The 24,653-nt window shown below is 40.1% G+C and overlaps 1 protein-coding gene across 9 annotated transcripts in view; it reads left to right on the top strand.

Moving 5' to 3' along the window:
* Window positions 1–24,653, top strand: part of ACACA (acetyl-CoA carboxylase alpha) — a 322,844-nt gene that overhangs the window by 180,510 nt on the left and 117,681 nt on the right. For 8 of the 9 annotated variants that reach the window (XM_055130189.1, XM_004608595.2, XM_055130193.1 and 5 more), the window contains 5 exons: window positions 12,345–12,368; window positions 14,982–15,125; window positions 15,926–16,022; window positions 17,533–17,640; window positions 24,431–24,487. In XM_055130189.1, coding sequence (XP_054986164.1) covers window positions 12,345–12,368; window positions 14,982–15,125; window positions 15,926–16,022; window positions 17,533–17,640; window positions 24,431–24,487 — 430 coding nt within the window. The remainder of the gene's footprint in view (window positions 1–12,344; window positions 12,369–14,981; window positions 15,126–15,925; window positions 16,023–17,532; window positions 17,641–24,430; window positions 24,488–24,653) is intronic. The other variant, XM_055130190.1, reaches the window with a different exon arrangement.

Raw genomic sequence — 24,653 nt, forward strand, 5'->3', positions numbered from 1 at the left:
TCCTGCGGTGCTGGGAGCCATGAGAACTATAACTGGTGGTGCTAGGGAGGCCAAGCCATTCCAGGCATCATATCTGGGGCCCCAGAGCATGCCAGTCATGCACTGCAAGCCCTTTGAGCAACCTCCTAGACCCTGAAACATAGCTTTTAAAATTCATACTTCAGAAGTAAACTTAAATTCAAATTAAATTACCTAATTAAGCCTTGCTAATTCTTTCTTCTAAGGAACACACATACATACACACGTGTGCACGCGCACAACACACACACACACACACACACACGAAAATTTTGTTTCAGTATTGCTTTGGTTTTAAAGTGAAAATCGTATGTGCTCATTTTAAAAAAGTGTTTCGAGGCAGTAAAAACAAGAATTCTCCCCACATATATGTTCATCCTGTATTTTCATTCTTTTTAGTGATGCCACAGGAAATATAAATACCATAGGCAATCTTAAACTACCCCTGTCCATTTCCTCTTTATGGCCTTTGGTTCTTCACTTTGTATTACAAAGTACTGTGTCTTTGGGGATCCTTAGCTATAGACATCAGAAATGAATGGTTGGTTCTGAATTACCATTTTACCCAAAGCAATAGAATCCCTTTCCAGAAACAAAGAAGTCTGTGCTGAGACTTTTCGCCACTGGATGCCACTGTTGATCCAGCAGAGGTCATCTGATGAGCAAAGACATCTTCAGAAATAGTCCTTCTCTTCTTTGTCTCAAAAGATCCTTTGCTTCTCCACCTCAGAAATACCTTATGGCTGGCAGAGAAAAGCATATATCCTTGATTTAGCAAGCATCTCTTGGCACATTTTTGCCTCCATGGATTTCAGAATCTCATTTTCTAGAAACGAATGGTTGTCCTTCACCTACGGCACAGTGCTCATGGTACATATGGGCTCAGCACTCGGTCTTCTTTTTTTCCTGCATTCCTTGAATAATTGTAAAGAATGACATGCTATACTTAATGCTCTTTGTGATTCTCAGGACGTTCTCCCTTTCTTCCTGCTTTCTGCTTCCTCTTCCCTTTGGGCAGTGATTTGTAGTCAGGTTGCAGAGCTGTTTCTGATTTCCTTCCCTCCTCATTGCTCCTCTTGTCTTTCTGAATTGCCCTTCTTGTCCTACTTTTTTATTTGAGAAACTGTCCAGTTTGTAAGGGAAAGTCAGCTGGAAAATGAGGGAAATATTTCACAACTTTTTGGGAGAAATCTTAGTCACTTGTCCATATTAAAAGCGTGAATCTTGGTTATTCCTGATATTTTTTCAAAACTTATATACTTATCTCTCCCAACATCTGCAATATAGGCACCCCTATAGAGAGACTCGTTTGAACAGAACTGTAATCCTGTAGTTGCTTCTAAAGTCTCTTTTATTGTGTGTATTTTTGGATTTGCACATAAAGTTAAGGAGAGATAAAGGAAAAAGATAAAAATAATTTTTCTGACAACCAGAAAAAAGTTAGAATTGCTTAAATGCTTTCCCCTCCCTTAATCTAAAATCCTTTTGTTTAGAACTATGACTTGTATTTTCTGATTTAGTCACAGAATGAGATATTCAGTCTTAGAGTATAGCCTTAGTTACTGTGATTTTGCAATTTAATTAAAGTTTCGTGAGACTTTTTATCTTCTTACATTTTTTCTTTTTTTTTTTTTTTGCCATTTGGAGTTATGCTCTTTTTCTGACACCAGTTAGTGTTCTGCAGATCAGTCTTGACACAAATCACCTGAAATTTGATCAGACCTCACAAGTTTGCCAGACCCTTTCTGCATACAGATGCTAAATGGTGTTCTCAGGCTACCCCCACTTCTGTCCAACCAGCTACACATTTGGGGATTCTTGTGACCCCTCCATTCTCAGTTTCACCGTATCACTGTCATCCCGTTGTTCATCGATTTACTCAAGTGGGCATCAGTAACGTCTCTATTACACTCAGCCCTGAGATTTTAGCAGCCTCTCCTTACTTGTCTTTCTCAACGATTGGAGGCTTTTTCGGGGTCAGGGGAATGAGACCTGTCGTTACTGTTTTTGGCATATTGAGTACTCCACGGGTAGCTTGCCAGGCTCTGCCATGTAGGCGGGATACTCTCCATAGCTTGCCAGGCTCTCCGAGAAGTATGTATATACCTGTTACTGTATTTGGGATATGAATACACCATGGGGAGCTTGCCAGAGTCTCCCGTGCAGGCAGTAGACTCTCGATGCCTTGTCAGGTTCTCGAAGAGGGAGAACTAGGCTATTCGATGTGGCCGCGTGCCTCCAAGAGCTTGGTTTTATAGTCTCTGGATGTTGGCTATTGATGGTATTACATGGCACCGGGGGCAGTTTCTGGGTGTGACTGCCTAGCAACTGGAAAATGGGGGATCTGGGTGGAAGAGGCCCACCAGATCAGGCCCAGTCCTGATCCGAGCAGCCTTGGAGATCTAAACCCTGTGAGTATAAACCCGCACATCTGGGTTCCTCTGCCGGTTCCTTCATGCGTGAGGTTCATTCGAACGTGTGGAGAGTGGCCTTGAGCATGGATGTTGTTGGGTTCTGGAGATCTTCAACTGTTGAGGCTCTGCTCAGGGCACGGAGGGAAACGCAACCCGTCCCCTCCGAGGGGCCCTGGTGAAGATCCATTCTCAGTAGTTCACTAAAACAATGGGAGAAAGCTAAATTTATTATTATAGTTTTATTACAAAGGATGACTATCAGAACTAACCAGATGATGAAACACCTAAGGTGAATCATAAAATCAGGGTGTGTTATCTCTCCCAGCTTATCAGTGTATATGCCATTTCTTTGAGCTTCGTTGTCCAGAGTTTTTAATTAATTAGGGTTTCATCACAAAGGCACACTTGATTGGATCATAGGCCATCTTATTCAGCTCAATCTCTAGCCTCATTCTCCTCTCCAGAGGTCTAACTAGCTCAAAGCCCTAACCTTCTACTCAAAGACTTTATCTCTCTGGTGAGCAGCCGTTGTCCTGAGTTATCTCATATCCTAGCATAAACTCAGAAACACATCAGTAATGGAATAACTCCTTTTTCTTGAGAAATCCCAGTAATATAGAATCTCTCTCCCAGGAACCAGGGACAAATTCTTTGTTATACATTAGACCTGCTCACCTTAAAAAATAACTCTTATGTTTTCTTTTTAGTTTTAACTAGTTTTGAACTAAGTTTCAACTTTCCCCCCAACTGTAGCACTTTTGTGCTTTTTTCATTACTTTTTAATAAGTAGACATAATATCCTTATTGTTATTTTTTAGGCATGTTACAAGACATTACTAGCATCTATTCCTTTTTCTTCCTTTTGGCTCAGGGTCACAATTATGTCCAGTAATCTCTAAGTCATATACTCTCAAACTTATTTGGCCAACTGTCCCCTTTTTAGAAGAACAAAAAACACTTTTTGTTCCCCTGGAAAACTACCTTTTTTAAATCATATTGGTGTGTGTGTGTGGGGGGGGAATACTTTCCCTTCCCCTCCCAAACATACACACAGTAGCACCTAGGCTTCTGCTGTCCACCATTGCTCCAGAGCCCCTTTGAGACCATACCATCCACTTTGGAAATAGACTCTAAATTAATAATTCTCTGAATTACCTAGGAAGTGTTTTTAAAAACACATAAAATTCTGATTCATTTTGGATAGTCCAGGAGACCAGTTTTTAAGAATTTTGCCATTGGTGTGGTTCATGGCTGGAAGGGTGTGCTGGGAGGTGTTGGGGGATGAGATGCTAAGAATGAAACCTATGCCTCACACACACTAGGCGTGTGCTCTTCTCCTTGAGTTTCATCCCTGGCTTCAGGAAGTCACTTTGCTTCCCTTTTATAATTTAACTTTTAATTTGTAGTTTAGGTAGCATGATTACAGTAGTGTAAAAGTCCATGGTATTGATGTCTAAAATTACTGTACCCCAACACCACCAAAGTGTCCAAGACCCACCATCATAGTCCCTATGTGATTTCTAGTCTACATCTTCTTTCTGCCCATGTACTCTTCCTATACTGCTTGGTAGTCTGAGTTTTGTAACCAAGACTAAGGGTTTATCATCATTCAGACCAAACTCCCTTGTTTGGTCTCTAGTCCACAGACAAGTAGGATTTTTTGATATTTGTCCTCTGTCTAACTAACTTCACTTTGAATATTGCCTCCAGTTCCATCCACATTGCAGTGAATTGGAAAATTTCATCTTGTAGTTGCATAGTACTTCATTGTGTATTTATAACATAGCTTCTTATCCATTTGTCTGTCCAACATTTAGGTTGTTTCTATGTCCTGGCCATTGTTCTGAGTGCTGAAATGAACATAGGTGTACATAGATCTTTTCAAATGAATGTTTTTGTGTTTTGTGGATAGATGCCAAGAAGTGGAATATCATTGGGTCATATGGGAGTTCTACTCATGTATTTTTTGAGGAATCTGCATACTGTTTGCATAGAAGCTGAGAAAGACGATATTCCCAGGAGATCACTTTTTTGGAAAAAAAAAACTCAAAATATATAATTGAGAATTGCTAACTACTACTAGACCAATGCTATCCAAGAGAAATATAATGTAAGCCAAGTACATAATTTAAATCTTTCTATTGGCCATATTCAAAAGGGTAAGAATAATTTTTGACAGCATTTTATTTGACAAATCAAATGTGTCTCAATATAATTATTGAGATTTCCTCCTCACTTTTATTTTGGTTTTGGCTACACAGCTTAGTCCTGGCTCTGTAGTCATGGCAGGGCTAAGGAAACCACATGGGATGCCAGGGATCAACTGCAGGCCAGCTGCATGGTGCCTTACCTGCTGTACTATCTCTGTAACCCCCTCCCCACTTTTCATATTGCAGTTTGGAATATATTTTACACATAGAGCATGCAGGAGGCCTGAGTTTTGGCTCTGGCATTGCATTGTTTCCTAAGCACAGCTGGGAGCCAGCCCTGAGCACCACAAAAAATAACACTATAAAACAAAAACACATTTCTAGTCAGATATTTCTCCGAAGTAGGTTAAATTTGTCCAGTTCAGTCATTCTTTAGAAGTGAGTATTTTTCTAAGTTGTGATGATAATGCTGTCTATGGCATCACTGGTGAAATTCTGGTCTTGCAGATCGAGTTTTAGTTTTGTTTTGGGGCCCCACCTAGTGGTGCTCAGGGGCTGCTCCTAACTTGGTGTTCATGAGTCATTCAGGCACTTCTCAGGGACTATATTGTACCAGGGGGACAATCCTCGGCCTCCCACATGCAAAGCGTAGCTCATTGTGCTAGTTCTTTGGTCCAGGATTTACTCTCTTAACCCCCCTGACCCCGCCCCCTTTTTTTTTTCTTTTGCAATACCCAGAAGTACTCAGGGATTGTTCCCTGTCATGGTACCCGGCCACTCTGTAGTGCTGAGGGTTGAAACTGGGGCTTCCATTTGCAAAGCATACAGACTTACTCTTTGAACTTTCTCCTGGATCATTCACTCTGAAAATTTTAATTATGCAATATGTTATGTTGACATTAAGTACAGTATTGTACAAATCTTTAGTGACTAGTTTTCTAGACAGAAACTTGGTTGACATTTACTCTGAATCCCAGTATAACTTGACTGTTTTTTCTCCTACTAGGCCTTTAATTTTATTTGAAAAATAATTGACCAAGCACTTTATTTCTAATCTCTGAGACTTTCTGCATCATCTTTCTTGCAAGGCTGGGTTTATTTAGTCAAGGTATGTTAGCTTCCAGTCTTGTTTTTTTTTTTTTATTTTTTGCTGGAAACTATAGTTATAACTTATTTGGCATCCTCAGGTCTTGCTCACCAGAGAGTCTAGTCATTAGCGCTTCAGTCAGGAAAGTGATTTATATAACTGTACTCTTTCATCTTAAATTCCCTTCTGTGGAACAGCAGCTACGGAGAGTTTCCTGACTTTATTTGTGGAGTCAGAGTGTGTGAGTGTGTGTGTGTGTGTGTGTGTACATGTACACGCACACGTAAACACACACACACACACACTTCCCTCTACGTTCTGAACATTTAAAGTCTCTATTTGTACAGGATTCCTTTGGAGATGATGAGATTTTTATGGTCATTTCTTGAAGGTGACTTGTAGCTAATTTGCAGTTGTTTTTAAAAGAGATGTATATTTTCTTCAGTCATTTTCTTGTGCAGAAATAGTTGCGACAGCCAGTTTGTATCAAGACAACGTTCTCTTTTTATTACTGTTAAGGCTTATTTCTTTTGCCTAAGTGTTCATCAACTCAGCTTTCTAATAAGTTTCACCCATGTTTTGTATGAATTCTTAACTCCAAGCTCAGATTATATTGACTTTTCTACACTGTGGCCCCAGTTTAGAGCTCAGGGTATGTTTTGTGTGTATGTTTGTCTTGGTTTTGTCCCCTTCTGAAATTCTAGTTTATCACTCCCTGGTGCTGCTGATCCGATAGCTTATTACACAGAAGTATCATTCTAAATAACTTTATTTTTGACAGCTTATCAAATCACTTGACATTGAGGATTTCCCTTAGCTGTGGACATATTAAGTAACAGAATAAATAAATATATAAAATAAATATCATCCCCCAAGTACCACTAGTAGTAATTTCTGAGTACAGAACCAGGAGTAACCCCTGAGCATCATGGAGTATGACCCAAAAAGTAAAAAAAAAATCACTATTAAACACTTGTAGTCTGTGGTTCAAATATGAATCATCACAATTGATACAGGAAGTTATTTTATTTTGGTTTCTGTACATATATGATGCTTGAAATTGGGTGTATTTCTAGCAATATCTGATACGGAAATTCATGCTATATTTTAGTCAGATTGCATTCATTGAACCTTCTCTGTTATTTGCTTCTTGTGAATTTGGCCTTCTGAGCTCTCCTTGCCTCATGGCTTACATCCAGGAGGGGGTTAACTGAGTTTTGCCCTAACAACATATATTGGGGCCATGACTGCATAGAGGCTGCTTGGTACTTCCAATGTTTAGTTGGAAGTGGGTAGTCTGCACCATTTTTGTTTGTTTGGTGTTCAGGCTATACCCAACAGTGCTCAGGGCTTACTCCTGGTTCTGTGCTCCGAGATCACTACTGGCAGAGCTTGAAGCACCATTCATGGTGCCAGGGATTGAACCTGGGTCAGCAGCTGCAATCTTTCCTGCTGCATTATCTCTCCAGCCCCCTGGGCTCTTTTTTAATGAAGATAATGAAGAAGTTTTGAAATCAGCAATCTTCCATTATTCTTGCCAATTCTGATAATCTCTTGACACCCAGAGATTAGAACCTTATCTGGATTGTACTGAGACACTCAAAAATCTGCCAACTTGTAGCACTCTTTAGCAGTGGGAGCACTTGAGTATAGTTAGCAGGCCAGAATGCACTATGAATAAATAAAATTCTACAGTGTTTTCTTCATTCAGGGTAGTCTGCTGATAAGATGCAAGCATCTGGCAGAGGAAAAGATTCTCAGCAGGTTTAAGTGCTTACCAAAGTGCTTTCATGTATCCAGGGCTCAGCTTCTAGTCTCTGCTGTGTTATTTTGGCACTCTACACTTGGAAGATTGGAGAGTCGAGTTTAAAACTCTCAATATATCATTAAGGTAGCCCAAGGTCCCATCCTGTCAAGGAAGACTAGCTGATTCCAGGGGGAAGGAAAAGCAGAATCCAGGGCACCTGTAAATCCCTGTAGTTTTGTGCTGTGGATTTGTAGCTAATTATACAGGAGGCAACAGTAATGTGCTGGAGCTCTATTGGTGAACTTGTTTCAGAAAGAACAAAATCTTCCAGCAGAGCAAAGGGCCTTTGCAGGGGCTGTGAGTGAGTGAAGCCGTGATCATTTCATTGTAAACTGAAGCTCTGCAGTGAAATCGGGGCATCTGAACAGCAAGGAGGTGGAGGGGGGTGGGGAGATACCAGTAGAAATACATGGTTCAGATGTGTTTTACAGCTCGTGATTTGGATTCTCCTGCAGAAATATAATCACGCAAGGAGACCACCACTGGTCACAGCCAGCCAAATTGCTCATTCTCCTATGGTACTGCTGTTAGTGACTGCTAGTAGGTTACTTAGCTGACCTCTTCTGATTCTGCTTTGCTTCCTGATTTCAAAAGATTCGCCCTCAGTCACAGACTCACTGGCTCTCAGTCACAGCTTGCTGCAGCCGTGGCTTGTTTGCATGCATCCTCATCATTTTCATATAGTCTTCTTCAAGTTAGAGGGAGAAGAAGGTAAAAAAAATTGAGATCATTTTATATATGATAAAAGATACTGTCCAGGCCAGCTAGCAAAATAAAATTCAGCTGGAAGGGCTCATGGAACTTGTGACTGCCAGAGAAGTCAGTGTACCTTAAATAAAGAGGGTTCAGCTAGCAGGCAGCAACTCTGACTTTGCATTCATATTGCAGCAGGCTCTCCAGCCATTCTAGCCAGGCAGATCAATAAAATCAGAGGTGACTTAATGCCAAGAATCTCAGAATTCATAGGATTTCTCTTGTCCTCCTTTAAATTTATTCTATATTGATGTGAAATGCTAGCCTCAGGAACTGAGATGATAAAATGCCAAAATTAGAGTCTGGTTTAACGTAGCATATTGAACTACGGTCTTAGAAAGTATCCCCTTTGGTTTTTCTCTTTTCAAATCTGTAAAATGGAGCTAATCTACCGGAAGGAAAATGATTCCTTCAAATGATACTTATCAAAACTTTGTGAATGGAGATTTAGTAGGATAAGTGCTTTGAATAGCCTAAATAGTGTCTTATGAGAAGTGAATTTATGTCCTCTTTCTGTATTTGAAGATGCAGTTGATTGCCTTCTCAGGAATTGCACAGCTTGACTACCATCCCCCCCGCATAATGGAAAGAAAAAAGTAGATTTTGTTTTATTTTTAACTAAATCATGGAATGTTTGGTCATATATCATATATGTTTTCTTCCTTGCCTGTTTATTTTTGTACAAACCATGAACATAGTTTCCTATTGTGTGCAATATGCCATACTGGTTATATTCTTAAATTGATCTAATGGTTCCTGAATAGAATAAGAAAATTTATAAACGATGATTATGGACATGGCTAAGTATTTACCTGGTAATAGTTTATCTTTCTTTTCCTGTTCATCGATTTCTCCTACAGCCTTACAGATTCTTATTCCACCAAAGAAGATAAACTGCCTCTAAACTTAGCTCTTACATGATTGATTCCTTTAAAACACTGGAGATGTTGGGAGTTTTTTGTTCTTACCCCATACTGCGTAGATGGTACACAATTCCACAAACAAAGCAGCAGGGGGCTCCCTATGAGAGCTTGAAAATTACTGATGGAGAAGGACTGGCTTTCTGTTGGTTATGTTCATTTCAGTTCAGGCCCGTTTCTACTGAAAACTTGGGCCTTATACACTGTGAAGACTCCCCAAAAGGCTTAGCATCTAACTTCAGAAGCAATGAGACCATGTGATTAGTTTATGAAATTGTGTGAGAGTTGAGGGAGAGTCTACTGGTTTTCTAAATTCTAGAAATGTGGATGGATGAAGCCTGAGATTGCCATGGTCCTAGGGTTCTCTCTTAACTGGGGTTTGCAGTATGAGACTGTGCAGGTAGCTCACTTCTTTCACAGTTCTTTCTGTCTTAGAAGGACTTTCTGATATTCTCAATAGCATCTGCAGTTTGTTTGTTTGCTTAGCTACCCTCTCCTGCCCTGGCCCCTTCCAGGAATTACGTATGCTTTTTGTTTGTTGATGAGGGCCAGGTGCATTATAACCAAGGATGTCTTGGAAAATGAAACCCTTCCCCTGAGTGAGAGGCTCAAAGAATCCAATAGCAAGGGTGCAGGATTTTGTGCTTAGGGGTTGCTTTTGCAGTCCAAAGAATTCACTCTGTGATACAGGTTTGATGCAAGGAGTATAGCTACTCACAAATCACATGAGGTATACAGTTTGTGTGCAGTGGTATGTCACAGCGTTTTATTTATATGGCCAGCTCAGTCTATTCTGCTCCTTTCACTGCCGCGGAAAGTGCATCATTTTCCTCCCTCTCTCCTCCTCCTCACATATCATCAGCACCACCCACTATGTTCTGCCTGTTAAGTCTTCTGTGTGCCAGAAAACAATGATTAATCGCAGATAAAAGAGTGTTAGAAGGTTAAGATATCAGCCAATCAGCCCCCAACAGTACTTCTAGATTGTGAGTGATAAATAGAACTTTGCCCATTTAACAATGAAAATAAGGGGGGGCTTATTGTTGTTGTTTGTTTGCTTGTTTTTAGTTGAAATGACTGACATCAATTTCCTCCCATCCCTTTCTGTTGTTCTTGTTGCGGCAATGAATGACCAAGGATTCAGAAACACTCTTGGTTGTGGTGCTTACACACTTTGTTATGGTGCTTGCACACTTGGTAGTGGTGCTTATGTACTTGATTGTAGAGCTTGCTGGGGTCTCAAACTTTTGCAGTTGTGGTGCTTGCATACACACACTCCCTGAGGGTTGCACTGGCCACAGTGCATAGGCATTTTTCATTGCTCACACTGTGGCTGCAGCCTGCCAGAGCTGGACAGCTCCCTGCAGCCCAGGGGGCCCAGACAGCGCTACTGCTGGCACTGATTTCCTGCTTCTATACTAAAAAAGTGAAGAGTTGGTGGAGCCTGGGAGATGGCTCATGTAGTAGAGCACATGCCTAGCATATGCAGAGTCCTGAGTTCCAGCACTGCAGCATGCCCCCATCTCTTCCCATCACCACCAGTTACGATCCTTGCAGCCCCCCAAACACCACTGGCCCTACCATTGCCAGATGTACTGTTTGTTAAAAAGAAAAAGTGGCAGCAGCAGACCAAAGATAATGTAGACTTCCTGGCAAGTTTCCATTCTTACCTTGGTCTTTCTTTCATGCTGCTGGCACAATCCAAGATGAGTCGATTGGACGGAAGGTTCATTTGTGAGAGGCCCAGGTTTTTTAAGCTTATTGCAACTGTACATATTCTAAAATTTATTTGTTTTAGGAATAAATGTGTGTATGTGTTTTTTACATTTATTTTGGGGCCACATATGGTGGTGATTGGGGGCTGCTCCTCACTTGATGCTAGTGTGAAGAGAGGGGCCACACGCAAGAATGCTTGGAGAACTGTATGGTTCTAGGGTTGGAACCCATGACTTCTGCATGCAAAGTACTTGCTCCAGCCCACTGGGCCATCTGCTCAGCCCTAGTATCACCATGTGACCACACCATGCCACCACCAAATTGACAGTATCCTGCCACCATCATCCACTGGGCCCTTTCAACCCGTTCCCACCCCTGTCCCACCCTTAGTAACCTCAGTTACTCAGTAACCTCAGTTCTGTGACCAGAGCTCAAGGTTAGTTTTCTTTGTCTTGTCTTTCCTTCTTTTTTTCCCCCAAAGGTAGATTTTTTGTTTGACTTTATGTGCTTTTGTTTCCTATATACCACCTACGAGTGAGATCATCAGGTTTTTGTCTTTCTCCTTCTGAGTTAGCTTAGCCTGACCACCATGTCCTTGTGAAATGTGTAGCAACTTTTAAAAAGTCATTATCCTAACCTCATTTTACTTAAATAATTATTTTGAAGTTACATTCCGCTTGAATTTTAGTTCCTTTAGATTTCCAGAGTAGAGTGCCTCTCCTCAAGTACCACTGCTAATTCTGCAGCCCCCACTCCAGTCTATGGAAGGAAGAACATGGCCCATCCCAGCAGCATGGGCCAGAGGATAGTATTGCTTACACATGGCCAACCCAGATTTGATCCCTAGTATGCCATATGGGTCCCCAAGCCCCACCAGGAGTGATCCCTGAGCATTACCGAGTATGACCCTAAAACAAACAAACAAACAAACAAACAAACAAACAAAAGTCACTGGGATCCTAGATTCCTGAAGTTCTTTCCTTTGGAGAAGAGTTTGTACCCTTATCATTGAAAGACAATTGAGGCACTAAAAGTTGTGGAAGCAACTTCTCTAGACCCCCCTCTTACTATATTTTAAGTAAGATAGAAACTAGAAAGAAGATTCTCTAAGCATCTTGTCAAGAATAATATTTCACGTTGAAGCTTAAGATAATATACCATATCATTGCTTTCATTGATTTTCACAAACCTATTTATTATCACTACTATAAATTATTGTAATAGAGGTATAAGAAAATAATCTGTGGTGAATATATCTGACTCTTTCCATCCACAGCTGCTGTGGAGAGGTAGGTCAGGAGGCAGACCTCTAAGGAGGCACCCTGGGGGTGGAAGGGTCCTAAGCACTTGATTATGTCTGTGGAATGCAGGAGCTGCCGAATTGGAGCTCCTCGCTTCTTGTCTGTATCTGCTCTGACAGTTCCTTTATTATGACTTTCTCTAACCAATCAGTAACTAACTGTGGTTGTTTAATTACAGAGGGAACATCCCCACGCTAAACAGGTACCGTATGTTTAGTTTCTTTTCCAATTAAAAGCACCTTTCTGGGGGTAGTAACTTTGAGTAGTGAAATCAAGGGGGTGGGAAATCCCATGATACTTGACAAGCCAATATTTTCTTCTGCTGAGGAGTGCTGAGCTCCCCTTTGCACATGCTAAAGTATCCTTTTATTTGGAAAACATGTCGTCAGCTGTTCAAAAACAAATAAACAAACAAACAAAAAAACTTCTCTATCTGAGAAGCTTCCTATGGAAAAGCTCCCTCCTATATGTATGTGATAGGGAAGCTTTTCAACTGATGTTCAGCTTGACTGGAAATATCTTTTGCTAAGTTCTCCATCTAGTTTGGGGCCTTAGAGGAGAAATCTTTAAGATCACTCCTATTCCAACAAGTTGTCTATAGTGGTTTCAGTTTCCTTAATTTGCTTCTCCTTACAAAGGAGTGCAAATGCAGAAATAGCTGATTTCATGTTTTATCAGATTGTTTGCTATTTTTCTAAAGTGATAAAAGTGTTAAAGTGATATGAAAGTCAAGTTTTCTTTTGGGTCTATAATAAGATTGACATGGAAAATGTGTGTTTAAATTTTGATGTGTATAGTCCTGTGAAGGGGATTCCTGGCCAATGTCACACAAGTGATACTTTAGTTGAAGTTCCTCCTGCTCTTGAGCAAAGCTTGGTAATTCAGGGCAAGTGTGAGAGGCTAGCTGATATTCTGATTGAAATTGAATCCACAAAACACCAAAGCAGTAATAAGTTGGAGTTGAGCCCTTCATAGATGATCAATTACATATTGAAATATTTATAGGCTTATGTTTATTTTGCCTCTCTTCCTTTAAATATTAAGTAATCAAAACTGATTAAAGGTTGTAGAGTCCAATTTGGATGGAAGATGAAAAAGGGAGCTATTGTGTGGTCCTTTTGTCTGTCCTTGGAGAGTGGGCTTGGTTCATTTTTCCCTTTCTTTTAGCTATCCTGACCCATGTACCAAGGGCAGCTGAACAGCAGCTATTTCCCATGGGATTCAGATGAGTGGAAAAGATATTTAACCTCATGTTTGCCACCAGCATAGCTTGTTAGCTTACTCAGAGGAGTTCCCCTTAAGAGTTATTTGGAACCAAGATATGATACCTCATGAACTTGCTTCTTTAATAAGCAATATTTTGTGATTTTAAAGAGGCTGGTGGTAGCATTTCTGAGTCCATATGACTCTGAATCCTTAGTTTCTAGTGAGCACCATGTGTAAGATGCGCTTGATGTGTGTTTCATTTGTTTGCTTCATTCATGGATTCATGATTTCCTCTCCCGTTTGCCTTTCTACCCCCGTCCCACCCCCCTTCCACCCCCCAGTATTATCAAAAGATAAAGTTCCTCTTTCATAGCCATTATTTGCTAAAAGAATAAAAACATGGAGTGTCAGTCTCTGTAGTCTGTGTGAGCAGCACTTCCATTCTATATAAAAATCTCCGTTGCTTTTTGTAATTGCAGTTAACAATAGAGTACAGTGTGCACCCAGCTCTCAAGGCCACGTTGCCGGTCCTCTCCCCTGCAGCACTGTAGGCGCTGCACTTCAGGGAGGCTTTTGAGGCACTCTGCAGTGTTCAGGTGCTTTTGCCTTGCTCTGAACTTGCCTCAGATCAGTGTGCTGATAAGAATCGGACACGTTCTAGAGGCATCCTTTAGCACAGACCTTCCTGTCAGGCAGTTCTGATCGACAGGACATTCAGAAGCACAGTAGTGTTTATGCGACCATGCTGGTGAGGTGCATCAGGAATACATAGATTCCTTGTGTTTTTAGATTGAACAAATCACTTCAGTTCTCTTCAAGCATCTCCATTTAGCCCCTGGATGTCATGATTACACATACTTTAAAATCCATGCCCTGCCCTCCTTAGCTTGCTGGGAACAAAGGTCTTTTGATGAAGATAATGTTTATATTGGTCTATAAGTATTTAAATATAAATAGGAAATTTTGCAGTTTGGGGGTAACATTACTATAAAGAGAGGGGCTGTTTTCCAAATAGTTGTCAGTCTGCTAAAGGAAAAAATAAATGCCTCAATAAAATTCCTTTTGTTGACTGATTCCATAGAATAAATAATGCTTTTATAATAATGATTTACTATACCAAGTAACTTAAGAGTTGTTACACATGCATTTATATGTGAATGCTTTATTTTAATTGCTAGAGAAAAATGTCTTAAGTACTGCATCATTAAAAGTTACTTGGCTTTTTTTTAAAGAGGGAAAGTTTTAGGGAAGTAGAGGATACAGGATGGTTTTTAACCCTTTTGTGCTAGTCATGCATTAGATACATTACCCTATCTTTGTATTTGAACTGCCATGAAATTTCCTGACAGTCCTTACATTTGCCTTTAGAGAAATTGGGGGTGGTGAATATGTAATTTGTGTATTGGAAATTCAAATGAAAGAGTTAATGTGAATCTGGAAAGATAGGTTTTCCCTAATGGGTTAAAAAAAAAGACAACCAAAAACCCAAATCTGTTCTGCAGCCTGGCCCCACTTAAGAGTTTTCAGATAGCTTCTTTTTCTATTGTTACTTTCCCAGTCCTTGCTTTCAACCTCCTTGTCTAATGAACTCAATTGAATTATCATTTAGAATGTCCTTCTCCTCCAACCTCAACCACTACGGCATGACTCACGTCGCTAGTGTCAGTGACGTGCTGTTGGACAATTCGTTCACTCCCCCATGCCAGCGGATGGGTGGAATGGTCTCTTTCCGGACTTTCGAAGATTTTGTCAGGTAAGACACCAGGGGTTTAGGTCTGTACAGAAAGCCATGGGCATCTCTGTTTTGTAGTCTGAGATTCTGGCCAAATGAATAAAGATCCCCAGAGTAGTCATGGACCAGATAAGAAGAGGAAGTTCGTTTGCTTCTTGCTGGATGTATACTTAAAGGGGGATGTATCCTTCTATTTCCACTACTCAGACTTTACAAACCTCTACTTGTTTTATGAGTCAGGTCAGGGGGGGAAAAAAAAGAAACAAAAAGCATCTTTGCTTAGGAGCTAACAGAAGAAGCTGTCTGCTCTGTGATGAGTGAAATGTCAGGAGAAATTAAACACAACACTAGAGTGAGCCCCACCAGAGACGATACATCTTTTGATTAAATGCATTCAGCATCTATCTCTTGATGTATACTGATGCATTACCCTAGGGGGAGGGGTAATTACATTGGTCTGTCACTGCTCCAGTCCCAGGCTCTTTCTGTTACTTTAAGACCGATGATGACAGCAGTGCTCATATCTTACATGTGGGGGGAAAGAGGCAAAACAAAGAAGCTTTAGATCATTCTTTTTTAAAAAAGAAAAAAATATATATGGTTTATTAAAGTTTAAACAATCCATCCTCCTAATTTCTGCCACTTGCTGAAATTTTGCATGTCACCTCTAGCCACTGGTGATTCTATTCAATTGGCTCTTGCACACAGGGTGAGATGAATTATTCTTTTAGAGGGGCTGGCGATGGCAGCACTAGTTTCCTGCCTCTTAGGGTTTTAGCCACCTGGGTTTTCATGGTGGGTGTTTCACTGGTATTTTTCAGGATCTTTGATGAAGTGATGGGCTGTTTCTGTGACTCTCCACCCCAAAGCCCCACATTCCCCGAGGCAGGTCACACATCTCTGTATGATGAAGACAAGGTATAGTGTCCCCTTTGGGAAGCTGCTCTGCTCTTTTAGACCAGGACTTATACTGTTTACTCTCTTTCTGAGTTTGAAACATGATAGGGAAGATTTCATCTTTTTACCCTACTTTATGTTATTTGGCTTTGACTTATCAAAGTGTGTTTTATACCCATAGAATATAAAGTCTAATCTAAAACACTTTTAACCTAAAATAATAATTCTGCTGGTCTATGAACCGAGCTTACTATGGCAGGAAGCTTGCCATGGCAAGGGTGGGGAGTTTGATTTGGGGGGGGTGTAAGGGTGGGTATCCTGAGAGAATGGTGAAAGGAAGCAGACGGTGGTGGGGGGTGTGGGATTAGAATGTATGCATGAAACCCCATTATTAACAGTATTGTGAATCATGGAGACTCAAAAGAAAAAAGAAAAAGAAATCCGGACCGAGAGGGTTTGGAGAGCTTCTAGGTTCCAAAGCATATGGAGGTGCTGGAAGGGTGATATTCCAGGGAATTCCATGCCTTACTCCATACCTTACCCTGAGCATTTCTTTTATCTAACTGTTCCTGAGTTGTATTCATTATGATACATGAATAATCTATCATGTAAAATTAATCTTAAAAAATAAGTCTTACAATCCATAATGTACAACTGGCTTAGTTGTTGCATTTATTGAATATTTGATCTGTTTATTTTTACAGTAGCCACTAGGGCTGTACCCAGCAGTACTGCATGGGAGTCTATCTGTATGGTGTCAGGTATGGAACTCAGGGCCCAGCATTTACTAGGCATGTGCTCTACCACTCAGCCTAAATGTTAGATATTTATTTGTTTGTTTTGACTTGGGAGTCACTCCTGAAAATGCTGAAGGGAGCCGGCAACTCTGGAGATAGAGTCTGAGGCTCCCTCGCACAAAACATGCTTTGTAGCTCATTGAGCCATCTTCCCAAAGATGAGCTTTGGTTTGTTTTTAATTCTTACTTAGTAATGTCTTGTATATTTCTATAGAGTTATTATTCTAGTCTTCAAGGAATGATGGGCTCTAGGTAGCAAAAAAAAAAAAAAAAGGACATTTTGCTTAAAATGTCCTTACCCACTTTTGTCTTCCAGTAAACAGATTGTTCTATTTTTGCCCCAGCATCTTATTTTCCAGTGGTTTTATTCTATACTATGTGGGAATATATTCAGTTGCCTTCTTTCACTAACTTTTTCTCAGATCATTTGCAGAGCACTGGCGAATGAATTTATTCCTATTAGTGGAAAAATAAGTATTGGAATTTTAAGTTTAAAGGAGGTTTGGGGTCACCTCTAGATAATATCTTTGCTACATTCCTTAAGCTAGGTGTTCCACATTGTATTATCTCTGTTACAGATGGGGGCAATACTGTCACTTTGCTTGTTCCTACTGGTGAGCAGATCCAAATGTTTCCCAAACAAATTCTTTAGATATTCTTCCAAGCACTATAGCTTTTGTCTCCCTCTTTATGAGCACTCTTCTCTTTCTTAAACTTGTATTCTTGGGTTGCAGGTCCCCAGGGATGAACCAATTCATATCCTGAATGTGGCTATCAAGACTGACTGTGATATTGAGGACGACAGACTGGCAGCTATGTTCAGAGAGTTTACCCAGCAAAATGTAAGACCTCAGTTGCATGGAAGCTAGTAATGGCCCCTTGGCAGCTGGTTGACTATCATGGTCATCCTTTTCTCAGTTGCTACTCGTAAGGCATAATACTACTAATGGCTGTTTCTTTTACATACATATTTTACATCGCCTGTAAAGGGTAAAATTCTATTGCCATTTAATAGTATATGAGTGTCTTTTTGTGTCAAGAAGTATGCTTAAGATGTTTCAAGGAAGAAAAGTTTTGTCCGATTCTTTCCAGAACTCCAGTATTAACTTCCAGTCCATTGCTAAATGTTTTCCTTTAGTGACTTATACCACATGTCTACCTTCAAGCCAAATTTTCTTCAGCTCCCTCTCTGTCACCTTCTTCCCTCCTTTGAAAATATCAGTTATACTATTTTGTTTTTTGTGTGTTGAAGCCATACCTGGCAGTGCTCAAGGGTTACTCCTGGCTCTGCACTCAGTAATTACTCCTGGCAGTGTGTGGGGACCATATGGGATACAAGGGATTGAACCCAAGATGACTGCATGCAAGGCAAGAGCCTTTCCTGCTATGCTATCTCTCCAGCCCCCATCAGTTATACTGCTAACCTTCTTTCAGTTTTGTGTCATTTAGATATCTTGTGTTGACATTAAATTTCATATTTTAATCCTAAATTTTTATTATTTCTTTGTTTCTTCTGATCTTTGCAATATCCTCTCCCAAAACAAAAGCTTTAAAAAAAAAAAACCCAAACCCAAAAATGATCCCTAGTTATTTAAAAGTCCTTGATTTCTTTTTCCTTACCTTCCTATTAATCTTACCCTCTGCCACTATCTATTTATTTGTATGTTTGTTTGTGCCTGGATGATCGTAAAGTCTGTTTTTCTTTGTAGTGTTTTCTCCAACTCCACTTGTTTTTCTTTGTAGTGTTCTTTCCAATTCCACTTCTAATTTCCATTGCCAGCTACCTAGTTCAAACTCTTACTACCTGAAATACCGCACTAGGTTTTTTGTGAGCTACCACTCTTCCTCCTCTCTCTATCCCTCCAGATGGGTTCTTAGCACCACAAGACTAAAGGTTCAGTATGTCCCAGTGCTGGTGTGTGAGAGATAGTACAGGGTGTAAAATGCTTGTCTGGCACATTGCAGACCTGGGTTCAATCCGCATTGTCCTCTGAGCACAGAGTCAGGAGTAAGTGCTAAGTACAGTTGGATATGGTCCAATCAACCCTACTTACCACCCCCTGCCACTACCCCCACCCGCCCCCCCACACACACACATCCCTTATCCGTGTTTGTCTCCCACTCAACAATGATTTTCTTCCTAGGAACACTGTTTCACTTTGTTCTTAACATGGGCCTGGTAACAAACGCTGACACTAGCTTCTGACAAAGACTTAAATTTGTTTTGTCTCATCTACGTTGTAAACTTCATTTGTTCTGTTGCTTTCAGTCTGAAATATTTCTATCCTTCCTCCTTTCCTCAGGTCTCCTGCTTATTTTAGGAAGGACCTCAAATTTCACCTCTTTTATAAGGACTTCTCTGATTAGTTCTAACTGAAAAGTAATTTTCTTTTTTGAGTCTCTAATCTATCAGCATACATTCATTAAGCAACAGTAACAAAATTGGTTTGGTTTGGTTTGGTTTGATTTGGTTTGGTTTGGTAGTGGTAGGGGATTTTTTGCTTGTTTTGTCTGTTTTGGTGGGGGAGGAGGGGTCTGGACCATACTTGGCAGTGCTCAGGAATTATGCCCAGCTTGAAATTTGAGAATTACTACTGACTGTGCTTGGGTGATCAGGCAGTGCTAGGGATTGAAACCAGGTCTGTCACATGCCAAGTAAGTTCTCCAGCCCTTTATGCTCTCTCCCTGTCCCCAATAATAACAGGACTTAGAATTTATAATAACTTGTTCTTCTAATAATGAACAAATAATAAAATAACAAAATAATAATGCATTCATTGCATTCACTGATTTATAAAGAATTTTCATGTACTTTTTTGTAACTTTATAATGTTTTACCATATACTTCAAAAAAAAAATCTTACAGTAATCCCATGAGATTAGATTAATGAGAAATCTCATTTTGTACGTCTGAGTCAAAAAAAAAACCTTACTCAGATTAAGGCCCCTTCATCATTGGCTGGTAGATGATAGAGCAAGAACTAGAATTTAAGATTTTTTAATTAACTTATTTTTCACTGACACCTGGCAGTGCTCAGGGCTTACTCCTGATAGGCTTCAGGGAACCACATGGGATGCCAGGGTTCACATCATATAATACACCTAGGAAAAAACATAAGTTTGTGATTAATGTGATTCGAAGCATTTACTTCTTGAAGGTTTCAAGCACATAAACCAATCATCGTGTTTCAGTGGCCAAAATGAAGAAGAGGAACTTCAGGAGAAACAACGATAGGGGCATATCTCGGAAGTGTTCTTTAAGAGTTTCCCATCAAGGGGCCAGCAAGATAGTACAGCAAGTAGGGTGCTTGCCTTGCATATGGCTAAGCCCAGTTCAATCCCTTGCAGCACATATAGTTACCTGAGCACTTCCAGGAGTGATCACTGAGCCCCATAAATAGGAGTGTAGGGCAAAAAGGCAGGCAAAAGGGAGTTTACCATCCTTCTTGTCCTTGACTAGTGAGCACATAAATTCACCTGTGACCAGGGACAAGTGTAAGTTTAGTTAAAAGTCTGAATATTGTGCATGACTGTTGTTGCTGCTTCATGAAGTAATCTAAATGATTTTTCTCAGGTTTTGAGATAGCACTATCCATTTTAAACTTTTATTTTTTAAATTAATAGTTTATTTTTAATTAGTGAGTCAACGTGAGGGTACAGTTACAGATTTATACATTTTTGTGCTCATGTTTCTCCCTTACAAAGTTTGATAACCCATCCCTTCACCAGTGCCCATTCTCCACCACCAGTAAACCCAACATCCCTCCCCCCCAGTCCCGTCTCCCCCCACCCCACACTGCCATTATGGCAGGGTATTCCCTTTTGTTCTCTCTCTCTCTGATTAGGTGTTGTGGTTTGCAATAAAGGTGTTGAGTGGCCATTGTATTCAGTCTCTAGTTTATATTCGGCCCGCATCATCTTTCCCCCACATGACCTCCAACCACATTTTACTTGGTGTTCCCTTCTCTGAGTTGCCCAGAATGAGAGACCAGCCTGCAAGCCATGGAGACAACCTCCTGGTACTTATTTCTACTATTCTTGGGTGTTAGTCTTATAGTCTATTATTCTATATTCCACAGATGAGTGCAATCTTTCTATGTCTGTCTCTCTCTTTCTGACTCATTTCACTTAGCATAATACTTTCCATGTTGATCCACTTATATGCAAACGTCATGACCTCATTCTTTCTAACAGCTGCATAGTATTCCATTGTATAGATGTACCAGAGTCTAAACTTATTTTTACCTCAACTTTAGGGGTTTTGTTTCTTTTTGGGTTGCATCCAGCGATGCTCAGGACTTATTTCTGGTTCTGTGTTCTGGGGTCACTCCTGTCAGGCTCAGGGAACCATATGGGATGCTAGGGACCCACCGTGGATCAGCTGTGTGCAAGGCTGTTGCCCTACCTGCTATACTATTGTTCCAGCCCAACCATAGGGTTTTGCTGTTGTATTTTAATCATCTAAGTGTAATCTGCCTTCATATGTTGGTTTAAAGAGGCAATTTCTTTGATTTCACTATTTATAATAATAGATGACATTAAGGAATTGCTGTTTGTCTTTACTGAGTAAATTGAGACACAGAGAAATGCAGTCTAAACTAAGCAAAAAGGTAAAGGTAGTCTATGCCAACATTCCAGGCTTAAAGGAATTATTAACTGCATCAAATATGTTAGTTATCAAGGAAAACTTGGTGTTCTTGCCTCCACTTTTATGGGAAAAAATATAAAAAGAAAAGGAAGAAAAGCAATTTTTTAAAAAAACTGATATGATAACAAGTTTTTTCACTTTGTGATCATGCTTCTAGCAGTTTAGAGAAAGTTTTTTTTTTAAAGCACACATTAAACTATCAAATAGGTTGATCCAAATTGTTCAAATAATCTTCTAGTCCCAGCATGTCTTTTTTCTCTCATAGAAATTAGGATCATATATTTGTAAATGACTCTTGTGGAGGAGATTGAAGCAGTCAGTGTAAATGGAGTTTCTCCAGGTGCTGACGCCTAATCGCTGGGTAATAGCTGTGGACTTGCTGTGAGACCCGCATTATTACAATGTAATCAGAATCCTGTTGCTCTGCTGTTATTGTCAGCCACTTGTGGAATTTTAAAAGCAATAACAATTTTGATTTTAAATCATGGCATTATTAAAGTTATTTTCTTTCCTTGCCAGAACATAGCTATTGATGCTTGTCTTTGAAGGACTTCGCTGTAGTGGAATTCTTTGTGGGTATCGAAGAAATGTTTCTCTTCCAGGGCACTGAGAGACCGAGAACCCCCACCCCTACCACAGTTCTTTCTTTAGACATCATTTTTTTCTTACTGCACTATCCATACTTGGTCATTTACACTATTGGGTATGATCTCAGTACAGACCATTTTTAAACTGATTAAATTAAATCGTATTTTATTTTACTTGGGAGTTTATTACTAAAATGTTTCTTCAGTTAGTTTTGTTTATACAAGTAACTAATTTTAATTCTAAAATTAATTAGATTTTTTTTGTTTGTTTTTGGTTCACACCCAGTGTGCTCAGGACATACTCCTGGCTCTGTGCTCAGGGATCACTCCTGGCGGGGCTCGGGGAACCATATGGGATGCTGGGGATCGAACCCAGGTCGGCCGCGTGCAAGGCAAGTGCCCTACCTGCTATACTATTGCTCCGGCCCATAAAATTAACTAATTTTAATTAGAAATGGAATAATTGAAGGAAATGGCCCAGAAATATGCTCATTCATAGTAAGAAATGAGTTTTGATTTTAAAAACTGACAGGGTGAGGAAAATTATGAATTGACGAGCTGGGCCAGAGAAAGTGAGTACTGTGAGTAGAGTGCTTGCCTTGCATGTGGCTGACCTGGGATCGATCCCAAACATTCTCTGTGGTCCCTTGAACCCCATCAGGAGTCATCCCTAAGTATAGAGCCAGGACTAAGCCCTGAGCAAAACTGGATGTTGCCCAGAGATAAAAGAAATGAAAAAGAATTGGCAGGCTCAGGATGTTGCATGCAAACCTATTCTTTGCACAGACAGTCCTGAGTTCAATTCCCTGGACCACTCAATTCCCCAGTCACCACTGGGCATGATCCCTGAGCACAGAGCTGAGCTGGTAGTAGCTGTCAGCACCACTGGGCATGTCTTCCCAAAACAACTATAAATTGGCCTATGAACATATCTTAATTCACAGTATAGTGAGCAAGAGTAATCAAACTAATATCTACATGTTATTCTGAAAGTCTACATATTTTTCCTTTTTCTCTTTCAGGGAGGAGGGGGTACTCAGAGGCCACTAGAACTGTACCCAGTGGTGTTGGGGGTACTCTGTTGAACTGGGAATTGAACCCAGAAGTGCCTTGCGCTTGCAAGGCATGTATGTGCTCTGCTCTTTGAGCCATATCTTTACCTGTCTTTTATTTTCTTAGGTCACTCAGCTAATTGGTAGAATTGGTTTTCTCCTTGTTGCCATATCCCCCACTTTGTTGGGAGCCTTTAACAGCATGTCTTTTACTTACTAGTTAATCAGTTTTTATCTCTCTTGTGAGATTGGATAGCAGTACAGCATTGAAGGAGCTTTGATCTAGAGACCCAAGATTCATATAAGGGGCTGTCCTGAAGTGGTACTCTGTTAGCTTCTAGTAATTTGCTCATCTATGCTAAGTAAGATAAGAATAATCACTAACCTATAAGTCTGTTAAACTTTGGAGTTTAAGAAAGAAATTTTTTGGCACTACCCCAAGGAGTGTTCAGAGATCACTCCTGGCAGGGCTTGTGGGAGACCATGTGAGCTGCCGGGGATCGAACCTGGGTCTGCTGTGTGCAAGGCAAATGCCCTCCCTGCTGTACTATCTCTCCAGCCCCAGTTCAACATGGTTGTTGTTGTTTTAAAGAGAATCTTAAACACAAAAGTATTCTCCAGTAAAGTAGGAGAGAAATTATTTAGGACTGATAGATTGCAATCTAGGAATGCTAAATCTGGTGGTAGGTTGAATCTAAGTCAGTGTTTCTAGAAGTGGGCAAAACCGCCTTCTGAGGGTAGTGAAAAGATCAAGGGCTGGTAGTACACTTTGGTGAACATGGTTGTGGGGATTTCTGTTCAGTTGCTTAAAGAAGTAAATTTCCAGGAGGGGGAGACTTTTGTGATTTCTTTTTCTGAAAAAGGGAACAGTGGGATGGCAGTCAGTTTGGGAACCTGTGATCCAAACAATAGTTTATGATCTAAATTTTCTGTTTTATGGAAATTTTCTCTTTTTACTTTTTCTGATTTTATTTAGCTTCCATTATATTATTCGTCTTTGCATTTCAAATACATAGCCACTGGTTTGATTTCTATAAGCAGAAGTTGTTTTAAGTCCACCTTGATTGGAGTCAATCCTTAGGAAATTTGGATGACTACATTTGACCAATTGTCTCCACAGACCTCTTGCAGTTTTGTACAGGTCAATATAAAAATCTGTTCAATAAAATTTCCCTGGAGTCAGGTTGAAATTTTTTTGTTTGTAAGTCTGAAGATCTCCAAGATACATATATCTAAAGGGGGTGCTTAGACGAATCAGAACCTTATGAAAACTGAATGGGATAAAATTCGGAATGAATGGAGATCTCACTTTTATTTTTCCCTGTTGCTCTTATTTTGTTCCTAGAAAGCTACCCTGGTTGAACATGGAATACGGCGCCTTACTTTCTTGGTTGCACAAAAGGTATCTCCTGTGAATTTTCTGTCTCAAATATTTCTTACACTTACTTATGCTAGAATTTTTAAAATTAAAGTGAAATTCTAAACATAAAGCATATACTTGTAAAATTTATGCAGAGAAACAATTGTTTTTCTTTAGTTTAAAATATTTTGCTCATCACTTTTACTCA

The sequence above is a fragment of the Sorex araneus genome, chromosome 3, assembly GCF_027595985.1.
Source record: "Sorex araneus isolate mSorAra2 chromosome 3, mSorAra2.pri, whole genome shotgun sequence".
Classification (NCBI taxonomy): domain Eukaryota; kingdom Metazoa; phylum Chordata; class Mammalia; order Eulipotyphla; family Soricidae; genus Sorex; species Sorex araneus.